The following is a 21,859-nucleotide window of genomic DNA, read 5'->3' on the forward strand; positions in this document are numbered from 1 at the left end:
TAATGATACCAGTTGTAATAGGTGGGCCCTCTCTAAGGTAGCATAGATGCTTTTAAAACTCACACGACTCCCGCCATCATCTCCAACAAAGCTATCTGATTCACTCCCAGTCTTTCAGTTATATAACATTACAGGACACAATGCAGGTATTTTATTTCAGAATAGCCATTCTATGTACTGCTACATTTCAAACTGGAAATATCAGAGACTTATCTCCCAGACTAAAACACAGAACCACAAGGAAAGAAAATCAGTGCATGAGTACCCTGATTACCAAGATTTACATTTGAATTCAGCAAACATGTTCTTTTACATGTATTACTTTTTATTATTTCCTACTTTTATTAATATATTTAGATTATACACAATAACTTATAATAAATTAGAATAACAATGTTAATATTCATTAATAATGGTTTGTTGTGATAAATGGCAAATTACAATACATATATTCAAATTTATTTTACTTCTTTTAATAATTTCTTTTAATCATCACAACCACAAAAGTGTCATTTAATCTAGTTACCAAGGCCATAGACGCCTAATAGTAACTCTGCAAGCAAGCAGATATGAATAAGAATTCTCCACTAGTCCTGCTCCTTTTGTCATTTAATGATTATCTTTGAGGCACAGGTATTTGAAGGACCAGGAGTTGGTATATTGCTTTGACTTCTGATCTGTCATTCTATATGTCTTGGAGTTGGCAGTGTTGACATTGGATAAAATATGCAGTTCTTTATGGACAGTTCGGTAGGATAATTTAATTGTGAGCATTGAATGTGGTGATTTTAGAACTTGACAGGCCACCCTGAGAACAATGTATGACTACAATCTACATTATCTGTCAAAGATTGTATTCCAGGCCTTGGGTTTCCTCTAGGAAAAACAAAACAAAACAACCCAAAGAAACAGAAATGGACCAAAGTAAATAGTGATAGTTTCTATAGTATACAATTTTCTTTATATAATGAAAATTGTAGTGTTTTGAGCAGACTGACACAAGGAGCTGCATGCCAGATGAGCTCTTGAATCTGGTTCACTCCTTGGTAGGAGTGAAAACAAATTGCTCTGTAAACCCCCTGTAGTTTACCTGAGTCATGCACAGGTGTATTATGGAATTCTCACTTGCTATTACTGACTTCTGAAATTCGAAAGAGTCCATCAGGAATTTATATCAAGACAAACTTTCCTCTAAGCTACGTCTCTAAAAAATGCCATCTTCCATCCTCATATTTTAAAATTAAATTTTGAAATAAAGGTTACTTTACTTGGTGGACATCTGAAGATTTTTTTTACGAGTTTGAAAAAATAGCAGACTTTATACATTTATTTTAGAATCTGTATAATTTACAAAGCTATCTCCCTGAAAATCCTTTTGATAAAAAAACAAACAAACAAAAACTGTCAAACTTTCTTATCTCTGTGCTTTGAAAAATTAAAGGTAGTTCTTTTAGGGAAGTCTGAAACTGGTAAATCAGGGAGTGGAGGGAGGTCTCTCACTGGTAATTTTCCTTAAATCATCTCAGCAAGACCTTTTGCCTGATATTGTCAATGGCTTTAAGCTTGAAGATTATAAATGCAACGTTGCCCAGAGCACTCAAAAATAAACACTTTTCCTCTGTCAGAAAGAAAAAGAAAAAAATTTCCAAAAAACAGTTCTCACTTTTGATATCAAATAGCAAAATAATCAGATCATAACATTTGCACTCTTAAAAATGGACTGATTTTAATGACAGCAGTCCTCTCTAAAAATAATGAAATTCATTGATGATTACTAATAGTTAATTTTACTAATGACCCATAATTCATAATAAAACTTAAGGAAGTATTTTTCTTAAGCCCAAGCTAAAATCTACAGCCAGATATTTGTTGCTTTCCTTCAAGACGTGGTCATACTTACAGTGAATTCAGAGAGCGTAGTCCTTGGAAAGCATCTGGTGCTAGTTCAGAGATCTGATTATTGCTTAGGTCACTAGGATTAGAAATGGGGTTAGGTTAAATTAAATAGTGTCAGGGAGACTTACTGCATGAGAAAGCTATTTATTGACTTTACATGTTTGTTTTGCTCCTATGAATACATGTATGAAATCTGCAACAAAACATCTGCAACAGCCTAATTTTTAAAAATCATATTTTTAATCAATTATTGGCTATTTTCCCAGAATCTTATTAAAGGTGCCATGTCTAATTTTTTAAAACAGAACATTTAATAATTTGACATTATATATTGACCACATACCTTTACACAAGTGTGAATCAATATGCGAAATTTTAGAGAACTTAAAATACTACAGTTTAACTGACATTAAAAATTTTTATGGAAATAGCAATCAATCATATCATTCAATATTTAAGCTGTCAAACATTGAAATATTCATACTTAGATGGTTTTCTTTGTATGTATGCCACAATAGGTATAATTTTTAAAATTACATATATTCCAGAATATTGCTCACTCACATTCTTCTAAGCTTTTTATATGGTGAGAAAGCTCCAGGAGGGATGACCTTGATTGAGTTCTGCTCCAAACGTCTGAAATGAAATAGTTGAAATTTTAAATGGAAAAGTCAGCTGTCAAATGCATTTAATTCAAGCCCAGGTTTTGTGACAAGAAGTAAGTTGATGTTCATTATGACTGATATTTCCTTTCATCCTCAAAAATGACTACTAAAATTAACTGTGCTACACGTGGATCAAGACTGAGATTGAAAACAAAGCAATTATATAAAATTTTAAAATTCTGATTTTTAAGTATTACAGATCCATTACTATTTAAATCAGGAATTTTTATAAAAGAGGAAACACTTTAAAACATAACCTGAGAGTACATTTTAATAACCTAAACATAAATTAGAGAAATAGGCATTAACACTGAAGTTATGTATAACATGTTTTAGAGATAATTATAATTCTTCCATAAAGAATTATAAAATATTAAATTTTATACACTCTTCCTTTTTCCTCTCCTGAAATTGTTGAAGAGGATGAAAACACAGCTTTTATTCTCCCAAAATTAATTGGGAGAATTCCTATAAGGCAAAATCTTAAACTCTAAATCAATATCTGCTGTAGTTATTTTTCAGTAAAACTGTCTGGATCCTGTTGATTCATTATGTGAATATTTCATTTGAAAAGCATTGCAGCAAGTACATTCAAATACACATGAAGTGTTTTTATGATACACTAAAATTGCAGAGCTGAAAATATGTCTGACATTTATTCTCTGACTCCATTATCAGAAAGATAGGATTTTACTCATCTTTGATGTCATTTTACTAATGACACAGGAAGTAGATTTCTTTAGTTCTTTCATAAATATTTTAGTTCATCAAAAAATGTTGCCTTTCAGCCCCATTTCTATCTATATAAACATCCCTATAAACTCCCTATTTCCTTCTCTTCTCTCCTGACAGCCGGCTCCTGTGAACCATATATCCCACGCTCACCTGAGAACTAGTTTCTGGTGAGATTCAGGAACGAGAGGCACTGGTGGGAAACTGAAGGCGAGGAAGACGAGAGAAGCCACGGTTTTGTGCTCTCTATTCATCCTCTTCTCTGCCTCAGGGGAAGACCCACGAGTGGCCTCATCTTCTTCCTAAAGGACTTTGTGTAATAACCACCTCCTTCTCTGGTGTTTTCCGCCAATGGGGTGGATTCAGCTTTCTAATCTTTGGGTCACCTTCTCCTATCAGGTTTTTGGCTTTTAAGTCTTTCTACAATGGATTAACTCATTCCCCATATTAAATCTCCCTATTGAAATATATGGAATAACCTGCCTGGATAATACATAGCACATTTGTTTTATGCATGTCATTTTTAATGACTCTCTATATATACTACATGTCATATATATTGATTCATCTTTACTAAATGTTGTTAATACTTTAATATGTATGTATTAAACTACACAGATATAAGCAACATTTAACAAACAGCAACTCAAATCAAAACAAATTTAAAAATCCCTCAGAGATTAAGTCAAATTGCCTAAATTTGAGGCTTTTCTGTTCCTAAAGCCCATTTCCCAAAACCATGATTTCCTCCATAGTCCCACAGTGTACCCTCTGACCTCCTCATGTCCATTTGCAGTAGATTCAACAATCTTCATTGTCCTGGATCGCACTGGAATATTTGACATTGCTGACAGTCCTTTGCCCTTGGATGTGATACTATACACTCCTTTTTTCACTGTACTATTTCTCATATTCAATTTATGGCTCAATTTCTAATCCCCCCAAACACATCTATTCCCCCAAAGTTTTGTCCCTTTCTTTCTCATACGAAAGCTAATTCTTTTTTTTTTATCACCTGCAATGTTCTCCCTCTCAAAAAACAGAAGTGATGCCATTCACATTAAAAATAAATCCATGCATATTTACCAAGTCTAAAATCACCCATAATTTTAATACTACCCAGGTCACTGTATTTTACTTTAGTCTTATTTGCATGTGGCATGCGTTTTTGCTCTATGTAACTGAGATTTAAATCTTTATATAATTTTGAATTGTACCCTTCATACTGAATACTATATCATACATGGTTTCCTGTATCATTAAAAATTTTGGTGGGCATTATTGTAAATGCCTACATAATAGTTCATTGTCAAAATGTTATCATATTTCCTTAACCATTCCAGATTATTAGACACTTAGGTCAGCAATAGTTTTACACTATTATTAATAATATTGCTTACTTTACTTTATGGCCAACAAAGTATCTTTTGAAGATGTCCTTTATTTTCTCAGATATGGTTGTAGTAGTACCTCTTCACTTTTTATACCCATGGCATTCTCTTCCTGACTTTTTCGCTCCTGTCTCACTTTAGTCTAATCATACCTAATTCATTTCTTAGATATCACTCCTCCGCCAGATTGGGGGATCAGATTTACACCATAAAACAAGAAGTATAATGAATATTATGAAGAAAGTATATTTTGTGCATTCAGATTATCTTTTGAAATGGTTTTTTTTTTAAAGCTCCAACTATAGCAAGGACATTAAATCATTTCATTGTAACATTATTGATTAGTATGCTTTGAACTTATGGTTTAGAGAAAAGGTTTTCCTTATTTATTTGTTTGCCATGATCTATTCTTGTAAATCTTAAAAAGCTTAAAATGTAATCAGTGGAAATGTAATGAAAATAAGCTATAGATGGAAGAGTATTGACAAGTTAGTGGACTGTCTTTAAATGCAGGCTACATCATTTCAATATGTTAAAGTTCTTCCCCAAAATGATATGGTATCATGAAGAAAAAGAAAAATCTTAATGACTAGTACATTTCTAGTAATAGTATTGCAATGTTATTTCAAATACTTTTTAAAAATATCATTTGAGGTCCCTGAAAATAATCTAAGGCAATGAAGCATTAAATTAATTAACTAATTTATTCGCCGCTACCAAGATTTAATGTCTAATATGTGTAAGAGATTATATTTTATTATTGGAATTAAATGATGATCAAAGGCAGACATATTCATATACTCTTGGTTATTTTATTGATAAAGTGTCTAATTTTGCAGTTAGATTTCAGAAATAATTTGTTCAATGTAAATTTTTTAAACAATGCTATTTTCAGCATGAGAACTTCTGAAATTTCAATAACATTAACTCACAAATTTGGCCAAAGTAATTCTATCATTTATTATAACTGAAGAGCTTCCTTTGAAATTTATTTGCTTTAAAGTCATTTATTATTTTCAAGTCTCAAAACATAGAGTATTTATGTTGGTCACTTATTGTTCTATGGCACTCAAATACATGTTATTATAATTTAACTTATGTTTAATCTGCAACTGACTTCTTTGATAAATATATTTACTAAAGGACAAAACAAAATAATCTATAATAAGTGAGGCCATATATTAAACTCTCTTATTAAATATAAAGAGAAATTTTGAAACATACTTTAAAACTTTAGTTATAAGATGAGGGGAATTTGGGATGAAATGGTATTATACTTTATATGCAAAATAATTCAAACGTAATATATCAATGCTGTATCATTTGTTACTGCAATGTACCATGACTTAATTTTCACATTGCAAACCATTTCAATTACAAGATATACAACAGAAAGCTGAACAATGCTATATACAATGGATTTACTTTCATTTATCTATGTATTTCCAACCTTGTTCCAAAAAAAAAATAGAATTTGAAGTGGAGCTTATACTGTTATTTACAGAGACTTGGCAATTAATTGGTTTTTATGGCACTGCCCCTGCAGTCCATTAAGGTAAAAACATAACTGCATCCTTCATTCAAAGAGACAGATTCTCAAGCAAGAAAATATTCTACCACTGACAGATGTCAAACAGTAAACTTTAGAACACTGGTCAAAGTGTCAATTTTTCTCTTTTTTAGTGGAAAAATAGTAATATGTAGCTCCTATAAACTTTTAAAGTCTCTAGGATAAACGGTTTATCTTTGTCATTACAAGAACTTTAAAATGTATTTGATAATCTAAAAGGAACTTACACCTCAAATGCTGTCCTTTCAACTACAAAAAGGGAGAAAAGCTTTTAAACAGATCATAAAAACTAAGGAAGAAAAATATTGGAATTTTCAGGTTAAGGTACCAAAAAAACGAGGCCAACAAAATTTACATTTTCTAGCTTTGCTATCCTCTAATCTTTTTTAATAGCATAGAATCTGCTGAATTTTATAGAGTGCAAATTTGTATCCATTCTTCCATGAAGAATCTAATTAAAAACATTCTAGGGTTACAAAAACAGCGTACTGACTAAGATATATCTTCAGGCTGCAGATAAAATTTCCCACAATTAAGAGCCTTCTATATGCTAGTCCTTCATAGAAAATTCATCATTTTGAATTTCAAGGTAAAAATAGATTTAGCAACATGAACAGGGGATAAAATCCTATAAATATTGTAGGAAGTCTTTTTCATATACAAGTAGCCCCAGCTTTTTCTCCACAGAATTTATGTAAAGCATTCCAAAACATTTCATAACTATTTATAATAAAGTAATGGCTGTTACCATTTCTTCGAAATCAGAAGACAATTCTAGGCACATGCCCAGTAAGGAAAAGAAAAGGAGACTGTTTTATAATTGCTCCAAGAAAAAAACATAAAATGTTTAATCAATGAAAGACCTTTCTCCCCCTATACATCTTTTATCACTAGCTCTCTCAATACTGCTATTTATTGCACATGTACTCATACTTTTAGAATTCCTAAAGAATGTACTGCAAACAACATTCACCACTTCTTGGTGTCTATTTCAAAGATATTAGAAAATGAAATATTATGGATAATTCCTTAAATTATGTACAAATTTCAACTATATGATGTCCAACTCTGTTACTTGTGGACTTATGAACTTGGCAGAATATAAAATATTCTACAATGATTATCAATGAGCATATCTTATGTCATTAGAATATACAACACACAGTATAATTAGGCAATTAAAAAAAAACCACTCCGACTAAGCTCCAAAGACTTTCACAAGATATTAAACAATATTAGTTGATTTTATTATTGATTTAAAGCAGTTTTTAGTTTAGTTTGTTAGTATATTTTACCCACATACCAAAGATAAATAGCTTTCCAAAACAGAGATATTTAAACTTTTTGTATATTTTTATATTAAGAGATAAAAAATGTGTAGTTTAGTGTTTAGAAGTATGAGCTTTGGATTTAAATAGGACTGAATTTGCCACTTTTTAGCCCTGTGGACCTTATAGAGGTTACTTTTTCTCTATGTCTCAGTATTCTTTTTTGAAAACTGGGGAAAATAAAACCAGCCATAAATATTTCAGTAAAAATTACATGAGATACAAAGAAAATAAATTATATGCACAAAAATTGGTGAAAGAATAAAAATATAGGCATATATATATAACACACATATAAGAGACAGAATTATATAGCAAAGTCTATAGCATATGTTTGTCATATATATGTGTATATACATACATATGAATTAATGTGATATATGGTTTGGTCCCTACAATAAATTACATATGGCTCCAAATTATGCTTTTAAACAAACTAGCAGTGCAGTTTGCTGACACCTGAGTGTATGTGTTTAATATACAATTAGTCAGTCTCACATGGAGATTGACAAAAACATAACTAGTTGAAATTTCCATGATCTACCATATTAAAAAATATAGTACTTCCTTTGATTTTGAGACTGTCTTAGAAACTCAAAATAACTTTTTACAATACACAGTAAAGAATGAGTTTGGATTGATTGTGTCTGTAACATACAGCCCAGATGCTGATTATACATGGCAATAAAACTGACAGTTCTTTGCATTTCCCCCATCTGCTTTTAACGTAAATGGCAAAAACAGCTGCCAGAGATAAAAACATAGATTTAATGGGGTGAAGGGCAGCAGAATCACTCTAGCTTCTGATTCTTAAACTACTCAGTGTAGCCACTACATCCTCATCACAGGTAACATCAGCCTAGGATTTGAAAAGAATGAACAACAATATTCCTTTGATATTAAGGATTTTCTTGCTTGCACCATAAGAACCCTAAAGTAAGCACCTTATATTTCAGGAATGTTATTCTAAACTTTACCGATAACAGCATGTCATTGAAACCCTACATATGTTCCTCCATAAACTGACCCAAGATATTTTTGACTATAATATCATTTCTATTTTGTAATTACAGTCACCAGAACTTTGTATGTGTAATAAGTATCTTCAGCAGCTGAATGAATATTGGTCTTTGCACGTAGCTAATATTTTTGCCCTTGGACTATGTCCATATTAATTTAGTACCAGCCATCCCTGTGTTAGGAATAGCTTATTCTCAAAAATTAGCCATTTCCTTAATTTTATCTTCATATGATGGCATTCTAGGATGCATTCCCCTGAGTATAAATGCATTTGACATTTTCATTGTAGAAATGACTCTTTCTCCATTTGGTCTTTAGACAATTACAACAAGATATAAAAATACGTGTGTGCATCTCTGTGTGTTCCTACTGACTTCATATTTTAGACAACATTTTCAATGAGTGTTAACATTTTCATGCTCGTATTCACATGGACACATATTCAAGTGCAAAAGTATACTGAATACACACATACACGTGGCTTAGATTTTGAGAAAAACATGGGTGTAGGCATGTGGCTCACTCATCTCAGGGAGTAATAGCAATACCACAAAGTTTTTGTATATAGTTTTTCTTTAGCAATCCAAGAAAGGAAAACTCTTAGAGGTTCCACTGATTTGGTTTTCATTGATGACTAATACATTTTGCCACTAACTTGCCCATTTGCTTATCATTTTAGTTTTAAAACATTATCTAAATGACCTTTACAGATCACCTGCTTAATAGTATTACTGAAATGTATAGATAGAAGGTTGCAATGCCTCTCAACCTGCAATGGGTTATTCTTCCAATTATCTGTTATCTTTTTCCTAAAGTTTAGAAAACACTGTAGTTGTAATTGAATTATATAAATTATATAAATTTTAATTCAGTCTTTCCAGCTTGTTATAGAACCATAATTCTAAATCTTATTTCCTAAAAGCAAATAGAAACATCTTCTGTTCTAGTAATATTTTATTTTGACTACAACCCACATATCATTTTTATGTTAGAATTTATATTTGTTTTATGTTACATTTGTTGAGTCTCCATTTTTTTCCCCATAGACATTTCAGAGACTTAAAATCACCAGCATTAGGATCATCTCTTGAAATAAAGCTTCTATCTAATATGTTACAAACTGAAGTTGCTTCTACTTCCTAAATGTCTCTATAGGTCTCCTTTTTTCACTCTCTGAAGGTATTGTCTAAGCATGCTCTCATAACCCCTTACAAAGACTATTATTGCATTCGCAGTGGGCTCCTTTCTTCCAAACCACTCCACCCTGTGTTAGGGTGATTTTTCTAATTAATCTAATCATGCTATTACCCTGCTCAAAATTATTCTTATATCCTCTCCTGCCATCAGGACAGATCATCAAGGTTTGGCCTCTACTTTATGTTCCAGCAAATGAAATCTTTTTAAGTTTCTCCAAACAAATGCACACTCACTTTTCTGGAACTTTGCATGTGTTCTTTCCTCTTCCTATAAAGTATCCAATTTCTCTGCCTCATGTCCTTCTTCTACCTGAAGATTCCTTGATTTTCCCTGGCAGATAAAGGTATTTCTTCTTCAGTGAACCCAGTGCATATGTATGCTACTACTTATCATATAGGTATAAAAAATTCTGTTTGTGCAAAGCTCCAGTTCTGTGAACTGTAAACATTTTGAAGGCCAGGTCCTTTCATCCATAATACCTGACACAGAGTAGCACAGAACAATTGTTGAGTATGCAATACATGAAAAAAAAGTGATACGTTTCCAAATATCCTTCTTCTGGTTCAATAATACTCATCAGAATCCTTGGGCATTTTTAAAGAGAAAATAATTGTGGTTTCTTTTCTGCCTTACCATTTTATTTCCTTCCCTTGTCATCTTAACCTACCTTTTATCCCAATTTATTTATAATTCTACGACAGTCATTTTCACTTTTTAATGTAATAGTATAAAAGTTTGAGTCAGTTTTCTATATATTTTTCTCATAAGAAACCATTATAGCTTTTCTGCTAAAATTATTACACTCAATAAGAAAAAGTGTGCATATTTATGCATGTTATAAATGTTGCATATATAATTTTGGAGGGAATTAGGCACAAACATGAAATAAGTTGGGAGAAATAAATACAAATAAGGAGCTTCTTATGAACACACAGCCAATAAAAATGGATCCTCTGCATGCAATGAGTGAGATATAGCTTTTAAAAAGTAATTTGTCTACTATTTCATTCAATAGCAATTAAAGATTATTAAAGATATGCATATAAAATTGAGACTTCTGTCCCTCAAAAGATGAAAACACTCTAATAATTGTCAGTAAACTCAAAATGCCCTATGGAATCACAGGTTCTATATATCTTAAATCTATTTTATATAATTTGTCTTACATAATTTACCTGGGGAACTATCAAAGTCGCTGTGATGATTCTTGGCTACTGATAACTGCACATTAATGTGAGGTGTTTGTTCTGATGGAACACACTGGGGATCTCTGATACTGTGCTATTAGCCAAGACATTACTGAATACATAATATATAATCAAAAATTCATACTTGATTTCTAACTTTCTTAATCAGCTTGTAAAGAATTGGTTATTTAAAGAGAAAGTTGAATGAATCTAACATGCACACTCCTGCATGTAGAAAGTCAGATGACTATGAACTAACTGGATTCAGAATTGGTCAAGCATTACTTAAATGAATTTAGGATTAAAAATGTTAGAAGGGGAAAATGTAGAAATAGCATAAACGGAGTTGAATGTATATCAGAAAAGTGTTTTGTTTAAACATAAATGGAAGGAAAAGACATTTTAAAAGTTAATTCAGGCTCGTAAATACATGTTATAATCAGAGAGAGCATTTAGAATAATTCTTTTTTTAAGTTTTGTATAATTATACACATAACTGACCCAGAGAAACAGAAGGAACAAAAGTAGCCCCAAATTTAATATCTAATTTCCATCATTCCATCCTTTCCCTTCCCATAATCTGAAAGTTTCTCTCATCTTCTCTCAGATAAAAATAATATAACAGAACTATTTGGCTCCCAACTTCTGAGCCCTGAAAAAGGCAACCAAGAGTAAAGTATGTAGGATGTAAGAGTAAATAAATATACTAAATTGTTACAACTTACCAACTCCTTTGCCATGAATTACAGGATTTAAAAAAATAATAGTTTCAGGGAAGCGGCTGTGGCTCAATCAGTTGGGCTCCCATCTACTATATGGGAGGCCTGGGGTTTACATCCTGGGGCCTCCTTGTGAAGGCAAGCTCACTGCACACTGCGGAGAGCCGCACTGTCCACAAGAGCCATGGAGCGCCACCCAGCCCACAGAGAGCCAACTCAGCAGGTGACGCACCAAAAAAGAGAGACAAGCAAAAACACAGAAGAGCGAGCCCTGAATGGACACAGATAACAGACAGCAAGCAAGCTGCAAGGGGGGAGGGGAAATAAAATAAATAAATATAGACACAGAAGAATGCACAGTGAATGGACAGAGAGCAGACAGCATGCAAAAAGCCACAAAGGGGGGGGGGCCGATAAAAAAAATAATAGTTTTAAAACATGTGATATGCCACAGGCAGTCTATAACTGGATTGAAGAGAAAAAAATATCAGCTTTATAGCAATCAACCTCATTGTATTCAAAATTTTATATTGAAAATGTGATCTAAGAAATTACTTCTGAAGATTTGATATATGAACAATCAATTTGCTATCAAAAATTTCGTTGCCATGGGCCAGATGACATAAAGACTTGTTTGAGGCATTCCATTTGTTTTATTAGAAGATGATTTTCCAAACGGCAGGGCTCAAAGCTGCAAAGTGTTAGAAAGATTCCAGGGGAGTCACTGTTTCATTCTTTTATCCTAATTTTATTTTTTATTAAACATTCCAACCCACATCTCCAATCCAATCCTCTCTTCCTTAGTGTATCATCTTTGACACATTTTCTACTGTGAAGAATTGAGGTTTGGAGGTTCTTTAGATTGTGTGCATCAGGCCCCCTCCTCTTCCCTCCACAATACTTTCCCCTTCCCCCCATAAACTACGCTAAATTAAGGGCTTTAATGATGAGGTTCTGTCCTCAACAACTTGCAATCTTACAGAATAGTTAGATATTCATCAAAATATCTTAGTAATTAAACTGTAAACTTTTCTGTGAAAGGTTCAGGGAGATATGAGAACATTTAACAGATAATAGGAAACATGACATTTTAGTAGTTATAGATGAAAGTAATAGGAAACAGCTCTCAGGTCTGCAAGCATTCCTCTATCTTAAAGGCCTTGTCTTTCTCTTCGCAACTTCCAAATTCTCTTCATATGTAAATTTCTTACGTTTTCTCTGATTCTGTTTTGCTGAGTACCAGTCAGGCTCTCTTTGTGTAATTTTCTATTTTCCTCTCTCCAATAGCCCAACAAGCCCAAGTCATATCTACCTCTCTTTTGTAACTTGATCAAGGAAGAAACATGGGCCTGGAATCAAATAGATTTAAGATTGAGGCCAGTTTAGCGAGTTCCCAACTGAATAACTTTTTACAAGATCGTTAACTTCTTTGAGCCTCTTTTTTTTTTTTAAATCAGTAAAGTGAAGTTGTCAGTCTTTGGGGGCACTGAGTTAAATGTCCATAGGCTTTATTAGAGGGTAAGTATGATTTAGAAAAAGATGTCTAGGATTTACCTGTAAGAAGATTGAGTTAGTTAATGTGTCTTAAGGAGGAGGGTACCCATTGGATGCTGAGTTGGTTAGCCGTTAATCAAATCCAAGACAGTTTGGGAAATGGGATACATTAACTGAAGAATATTTAGTGTTCTAGGACCATTTCAGTACCATGCTACTAAATATTCTTTTCATTTAACTCTCTCTTTTATACATTTTGTGCTTAAAATGCACCATTCATTCTACAGGGAGAGAATGTGGTTTCCATTCAGGTTATACTTATTAATCTTGGCTGATACAGCTCTATCTTTTCAGAGCTAAATGTGCCCTCAATGTTTGACCAATTTAAAAATTTTCCATTCATCCAATAAATATCAAATTTGATTAAGTACACACTATGTAGCAGGTACTAGACTTATTGCTGAGTAGTCAGTGTGATTAGAACAGAACCAGTTCCTCCCTTCATAGAGCCATAGTTCAGTGGAGGGAAACAGAGGTTAAGCAAATAAACACACAGATATGGATATAATTTTAAAATGTGATAAGTAGGTATAGGCAAATTAGATTCCTTTCCTACAAATTGAGGGCAGTTCCTGGACCACAGCAAAACCATCAGGGTGATGAGGCCTCTTAGAGAATGAATGGCAACCTTCATCTGGAAGGCATATGCCTCTGCATTCGTTTTCCTACTTTAACAATTTCTATAAATATGCCCATCACAGGTCAAAGAGAAGATCAAATGATAATGTGTATATAGTTCCTAATATTGCAAGTATTAGATATTGGGCTTTTTCTATTCTTCTTTTTTTCCAATTTTTCCCCAATTCTGACTTTAAAAGACTGTTTTCCTTTTTACTTAAAAAATTCTTTGAGCAAATACCAGAAGTATGAATTCGTAGTTGGAAACACAAAAGCAGGAAAAAAATGAATAAGTCATGTTTTCCTGCCTAGATTTAAAGGCAGTTTATCACTCCTATATACCACACAAATATTTTCATTTTGTTGTTAGAATTATGTTATGAGACAGTTTACAAAGTAAAGGCATCTCATGGAATTAGAAATCATCTCACATTATTGAACAAAGTAACATAACTTGCAATAAAAAGTTCTACTGGTAATTTATGGTCAAATAGAGATTTTAAAAAATTACTTGGAACAATATGGAGGGGGTTTGAAATCTTCAGTTCATGTATTAAAAACCTGGAATCTATAAAGATTAAAAAATGTTATACTGCTTTATTTCTACTTTTTATGAACCTTAATGATATTCTTTTTTTCTAATAAAAAATAAAAGAGTAATAAAAGAAATGAACTACTAAGCTAGTATATTGTGACACTATAATGAATGATAATAGGTATTTTGTTGGAGTTGAAGTTCAATAAGATTTATTAGCAGATGCTCTACTGTTAAAGCTGATAATGTAATAATTGGAGAAGTAAAATCCACCCAGAGCTTCTCATATGTTTTCATCTGTACTTATAAATTTAATTTACTATAACTTTACCTGATATACTACCTCCTCAATATAGGAAAAGCCAATGGGACATTACTTAGTATAACTTTTATGCTACCAAATTCTACCATTATATAAAAATCTATAGAGACTAGAATGAAAGTTCTATGACAAAATTAAAAGAGACTACATAAGATAAACCATTTTAAATGTCTCATATTACTTTCAGTCTGTTATATATGTCTATAATACTCTTCTCCTTCTGTCAATTCACAATTTTCCTTTATCCTTTCCTTGACTTGAATTTGGCCAATCCTCTCCTTTTCTTGTTCCCACACATTTCTTACCTAACTCCTACCTTACCTAATGCCAACGCTCTTGTCTCTCTCAAATTCTTTCTCTTTGACTTTCTAATGATTGTAGGGTTTTTTTTTTAATATTAAAAATTTCATCCAAATCTGTCTTTTAGAGCAACTACTGTCTTTAAAAGAAAAACAGCAAAAAAGAAAAACAACTTTCTTAAGTCAAACTCTTCAAAATGCTTTGTACCTGCTTTTCAACACTCATCATATATGCTATTTCTTAACTCTCTGAAAAGAGGCTTACTTATCTACCACTCTACAAAAATCCAATCCTCCAGGAATAGTAAGCACAATATGCTGGACAACTTCTAAGGCCTTCTCTCAAACCTCAGCTTGTTCCTCAGAAGGAAGAGCTGTCTCTGGAGACAATTCTTTCCTTGAAGCTCCTTTCTCTTAGTTGCCCTACTCCTCTGCTATTGCTCTTTGGTTCCTTGGATTCTCTTCTCATGCTCATCTTTCCATCAAGCATTGATGACTTTAATGATTAACTTTTAAAAAATGTGAATTACTCCAAAATAATTTTCTCAACTCCTTGTCTTGCTCCCAATTTATTCTAGACCTTCTAAATCTCTCACTAGTACTTAGTATTTTCCATTTGAACTGACCATCTTCTTCCTTGCCAGGGGTTTTCTGGCTCCTCAGCTTCTTATATAAAATGATATAACCATCAACCTGTCAGCCCCTCATATTTGAAACTCTGGCATCATCTTTGTTTCATTTTTCTCCCTTACTCCCTCATCTCATCAAAAGCCAAATCCCATTAATTCTGGGAATATCACATCTGTTTCCACAACTCCATTCCTAATCTTACTGACTCAGCTCCTACTTTTACGACGTCTTCCCTGAATCAAAATAATACCTCCTAAGAGGCCTCCTGCTTTCCATTCTTTCCCTTTTTTCAAACCACGAGCATATTGCTGTCAGATTAACTTCTGCTGAAGATTCTGATTAAAACTCCTGTGCTAAAATGCATCCCAAATAGTCTAAGATCCTTTATACTATTCAAGGACCATTAAAGAATTGGTTCCAAAATACCTTTCCAACTTTATTTTCCAGTATTCTCTCGGGTATCAAGTACCAGTCAAATTCAATTCTCCTTTGGTAGTGCCTTGAACTTTCATTCTTATTGTCCATGCCATGGTGTTCTTTTAATTTCAAAAGTCCCTTTCTTACCTCTGTATTTCCAATTACTGCCTATCCTTCAATGCCTAGTACAGCATAACTTCTTACATGAAGCCTTCTGTGGTTGGGTTATCATTTATTGAACGGCTACCATATGCTAGGCACATAAAGCTCACATATGTTAATTCTTTCAGTTCAAACTGACAATAGTCCTAGGTTTCAGATAAACAAACAGGCTCCTAGAGAACAAATAACCTGCCCATGGTCTCACAGACAGTAAATGGGAAGTAGACCTGGGTTCTAATTAAAGCTTCCTGTTTCTGGTTAACCAGTATATCTTGCCCTCAATATCTCAAAGCTTATTTGTTCCTCTCTTATGATGTTTATTACTTTTGACCTCATTTTGTACTTTTTGTTTGTATATCAAATTTGCTAGTAAGCTCCGGGAAGGTCTCCGGAGAACTCATGGAGACTTTAATAGCAGTAAGTGCTTACCCAAGGTATGAGCCTGGATGAATGTGGATGTTAGTCTTCCATTCAAAAACTTACAATGTTTTTCTATCATCTATGTCATTGTATCTTATACCTTCTGGCTAAATTTAAAGGTCTTCAGTAATCTGGGGTTTTAAAATTATATGGAGCTTTTCAATACAAAGTGGGTTATTTATTTAGAATTTTGAAGTTGGTCACACTAAGTTTTAAGCAGCTTTTCCAAAGGGCATGAACCTATTAATACAATTAGGCTCCACGATACAATCTCTCCAACACAATGCTCCCTGCCATCTCTGCCATTTACTCTTGATGATTCTCTTTTGTGGACTGCCACTCGCTTCTTCCCAAACCATATCTTACTCTTCTTTCAAGGTTTGGCTGAAAAATACTTGCGGATGTCTTCAATGGGCAAGGCAGTGCTCCATCAATTAAAAACTTGGTGAGATTAATATTATTATGTACATACACTATTCCTGTGCCGGTGACGAATTCCCACAGACTCTAATGTCCCTGCAGAGGCTCATGTCTTACACTGCAAAGCACACGGTTAAAACACACAGTGCATACTTCTAAAATAATGGTAATAGGTTTTAGGAACTAAGCTTATTCTCAGATAAAGTAATTAGAGCCTGTTAATTTCTTTTGGAGATTAAACAACTTGGTAAAAAACAATTTTTAGAGACAACTTAAAATTTCACTTTTTAAAAAAATTTCACCTTTTTAAACTTCACAAATTTATCCTATTTCATTAGTTCAAGTGAAAATCTATTCCTTTATTATAATCACGGATTTGCCTCTAAAGCAATAGTAATATATCTTTAGGTGCTTTCCTTAGTAATAGCTATTGAGATAAAAATTGGCCCTAATTTTTATGCTTATTTCCCCAAAGGTAAAAGCATTCTTTCCTTCCCCACATTTTATATCATATGTGACCTTGTTTACTAATACCTCTAAGAGGTATACATATAATTTACAAGACTTATCTTCAGAAAGGACATAGAAATGTATACAGCACCTGCATATAAAATGCATATGCAATATACTTTGTCAAGGGAAGTTAACTTTAGATTGAGGTAATCAATGGCTCAAATTGTCTGTAATAGTCAATAATTTTAAAAATCTTTTATATTTTGTGTGGGAATGTCATCCTGTTTGCACTGGACTACACAACCAAATAGTGAAATTGCATTTTAAAAGCATAGCTTTGGGAAAAGTACAAGGTCATCCAGTTAACTTGTTTGATGAATCAGTTGGTCTTTCTTTGTACTCCCACAACTCTAAACTGGAAAAGGACAACAGCAGATCTGCAGATCCAAAAGGTTAACTAGGCACAATCATTCTTACTTTTTTTAAATAGCTAATAACACCTTTACAAGGGAAAGGAAAGTATTACTTTTCCTTAAAATGCATTCCTTCTATTTTTACCCGTACTAAAATAACAACAACAAAAATCCTAGCCATGTCAAAAAGGTATTTAATTAAAACAGAGTAAGGATCGATAAAATTCTGAAAGGAAGATTTGTCTAAGCTAATTGGTCTGATTTGCTTTTGATAAACCCAGAATCTCCTAAAGAAAATCCAGATTTGGTTCATTGGGGAGGTGCAGAGATAAGAGAAAATGTCAGGGCACATACATTTCTGTGATAGTCTCTGGCAGGTTTGTGGGAATTTCCATGAGACCTTTCCCACGACAGTCTACGATATTGTTGCTACACGTACAAGCTGCTGGACAGTGTAAAACGCTGCAAGAAGGAGCCATAAAAGATTGATGACCTGAAAAAGAAACAAATGGCAATTATATTTTCCTCCTCAATTTCTAACTGTGAAACATGCCCTCTTAAATAAAGCATGTTACAGAAATAAATTTCTCCAAAGCCTTGATTATAAAACAGCCACGTTTCTACAATGTATTTTAGGAAGCATGCCCTTATGTTTGGGGCCAACACTCAGGTGGAGCAAATGAGATTTAAAAACGATTGCAAAAAACAATAATTTTAAAAATTTGAAATAATTGTGAGAAACACTTCATTCAGATTCAAAACTAGAATTCTGTGCAAAACTATTACAAGTTCCAAACACAGGAGCATGTATGATATTGTTTGTATTGATATATACAAACATGACTTTCAGACTAATCTATATTTCATTTCTAATAAGCTTAAACAAAGCTTGGCCTTCACTGAACTTGTATATCTCAATTTACTTTGCCTTAAAAAACAAGAAAGAAAGAGTAGACATAAATGTTGCTCTAATTAATAAATATAGGGGGAAATGAGATGATAAGTTTGATGTCTGGATAGGTTCAAAATTACCACTTTTTTTGAAGCTATTATAATAATTTGTATCATTTCATTCTGTAATTGTTACTCTATAAGTTACCTTTAATTTAAAACATTAATGTAAGTATTATCTCAGGAATGTATTAACTGCTCAGTATTTGGTAAAGTTATTTTGAAATGAGAGTTTACTCTTTGAAAGATAAACAGGGGAATATCAGCAGTGTTTACCAAATGGGAAATCTGCAAATGCATCATAGCTAGAGGAAAGCTGAACCACCCCTCTCAGAGGTGGCAGAAAATGGCCAGTGTGATAGAGATGCACTAAGAAGAGGTTGCTGGCCGTTTGCCAATCTAAACAGCTAAACAAGTACACAAACATTACAAAATTACTCATTCTAAAAAAGAAACATGCACTTGCCTTCTTCCTCATCTAGAAAACAGGAAGGAAAAAATGAAAAGAGAAAATAGTGGTTAGTACCGGATTGTTAGTCATTTTATTACATAATATTTTAAAAAGCAATCTGCTCCATTGAGTACATTCCATGAGATTATAGGAAAATTTTGTTTGGGTTATAAAAGGTGTAGAAGAAGACATAAAATCTTCCAGAAATAATGAAAAATAGAATCCTGCACCATTGATATCTGTCCACTCCTTTAAAAAACTGCCAAACATTTATTATGATCTGTTATAGATAATAAATATTTATTTTCTTGTATTTTTAATGAACACTTTAGAATCAGAAGCATGCCTGTATCTGTAAGATAATTACATGCTAATATATTAATATAATACTAAAGTTAATATATAATTACATAATTTAATATGTGTGTACCTGGAGAGAGTGTGTGTATACACACACACACACATACTGGTTAGATTTATATTCTACCACATTGCTACTTAGGCAAGTTTACTTAACATGTCTTTTTTCCCAGCATTTAATCTCTAATATACAGATAATATTACATTCCTTATACAGCTGCTAGAGAGGAGTGCAATGAGATAATGTACATGAAATATTTATCCTAGTTCTTCACACATAGGACAGACTCAGTAAATGTTAGCTATTGATATTTTAAACTGCTCATGTTTTATTTTTATTTTCAGTTATTTGTTACTAAAGATAGTTACTTATTTGTCTTAAGAACTGAGTAAATACTGTATACAAGGAAAGTATCTTGGAACTGTGCAGCTATCCTTAAATTGCTTTTTGAATCTTCCAGCAGGGATTCAGGATTAATGATTTTTCAATTGTTAAAATAAAAGTAGACAGAAAGTAATATTTAAAGAGAAAACAACACGCAACAAATAGAACCATAATTTGGAAATTTCCTGTAATTCCCCTGGGGTGAAAACTGAAAGAGCTTTCATCATAACTTAGGTACAAGTAATCAGTAATTGTCAACCAGGTTCAAATGCCTTAGAACTTGGCATTAAGAAAGAGGATTTCCACAGAGGGATTAGTGCACAACTGCACATGTTAGTGAGCAACACTGAAACATCTAAACCATGCATGCTGCACAGTCCTGTTACATAACCACATACAATAACATCACGATTCTTTCTCTCTTACCACTGCAGGCAAATTCTCGTTTCTGAACCTCAGCTACATTATGGCCCCTCAGGTGAGACGGGCCCATGCACTGGGTGTAGAGGCCAACCCGAGGCCTCTGACGCAGCCAGTCCGAGAGCCAGGCCAGGTGGCAATCACAGTACAGGTTGTTGGAATGGAGTCGACTAAATGAAAGGGAAGAAGTTTAAAGCAAGAACACAGGAAATAGTTACTTCAAAAACTTAGAAAATTAATATGAATAGATTGCTTTCTTTCTTAACATATATGTTAGCAAGTATCAATCTAATTAATTTTCTAAAACTTAGACCGATATGCAACCACAGAATCAAGTCTTCATTTCCTCTGAGCTAAGCAATTGTACAGAAACTTGACTATGACCATGGAATTATTTTGTCTATGTTCATTCAAAAAGATGAAGAGAAAAATAAAAGTCCAAGACAAACTGCTCTGTGGAGGCAATATATAGTAAAGCAGGGGCCATGCGGGGGGCTGCATGGGGTGGCAAGGGCCGATTAATATAAGACATGACTCCCAGTTTGAAATATCAGTAAGGCTGCCATTAGTAGTCTCTATAGAAACTGCAAGATCTTTTTAGCAGTTCACTTTCCTTTTCTGCTGAACCAAACAAAATAACAATTCTGTTTTGAATTCTGATTTCCTTCCTTTTTATTTTAATCAGAGAAAAGGGGATTAGCTACTTTGGGCTAGGGGGTGCATACTCAAAAAGCAGGGACTGAAATTAAAAGGCATAAATGACAGAGAGTGAAGAAATTAAGTGTATCCCCTCTATGTTGGCTGGGATCCACACAAGAACATGGACCCCTTCCAAGTGGCAAATAGCACTTCTCCATTAATAAAACTCCAGACAAATGTATCCACTAAATTAGGTAAATTACTTCAAACTGGCTTTTACGTTTTCTCAAACCCAAGAAAAGGACATCCAAAGCTATAAATCAAAGCATCATTCCCAGAATCATCTATGACAAAGTAATACCATTTTAGTCCTTTTTAGCTGATGTGCTCAATATTAACCCAATAACAGTAATGGATATTAAAACATGGAACACAGTCCAGGAAGATAATTGGACCATAAAACTGGAATTTTTAAATACTAATGATACTAAAGATTGATGAAACAACCAAAGGAAGGGAATTTAGAGTTAGATGACCATTTACATTCCCCTTGAACTTATAGTAGAACACATTGTCATGCACCGAAACTACAAGGCCAAAGCTACATTTTGGGAAAGCTGGGTGACCTGAGGTTCAGTTTGCTTCAAATTCAGAATGTCATCCTTTGTAAGGCATAATAGCACATTACTCATACAACGTCATTTT

The 21,859-nt window shown here is 33.1% G+C and overlaps 1 protein-coding gene across 2 annotated transcripts in view; it reads right to left on the reverse strand.

Annotated features, from left to right (window-relative positions):
- Nucleotides 1–21,859, reverse strand: part of SLIT2 (slit guidance ligand 2) — a 369,072-nt gene that overhangs the window by 102,618 nt on the left and 244,595 nt on the right. For both annotated transcript variants that reach the window (XM_004482479.5, XM_004482478.5), the window contains exons 8-11: nt 20,522–20,685; nt 18,303–18,441; nt 2,461–2,532; nt 1,901–1,972 (exon numbers count right to left, since the gene is read on the reverse strand). In XM_004482479.5, the coding sequence (XP_004482536.1) occupies nt 1,901–1,972; nt 2,461–2,532; nt 18,303–18,441; nt 20,522–20,685 (447 nt within the window). The remainder of the gene's footprint in view (nt 1–1,900; nt 1,973–2,460; nt 2,533–18,302; nt 18,442–20,521; nt 20,686–21,859) is intronic.

Source organism: Dasypus novemcinctus, chromosome 1, assembly GCF_030445035.2.
Source record: "Dasypus novemcinctus isolate mDasNov1 chromosome 1, mDasNov1.1.hap2, whole genome shotgun sequence".
In the NCBI taxonomy this organism is placed as follows: Eukaryota; Metazoa; Chordata; class Mammalia; order Cingulata; family Dasypodidae; genus Dasypus; species Dasypus novemcinctus.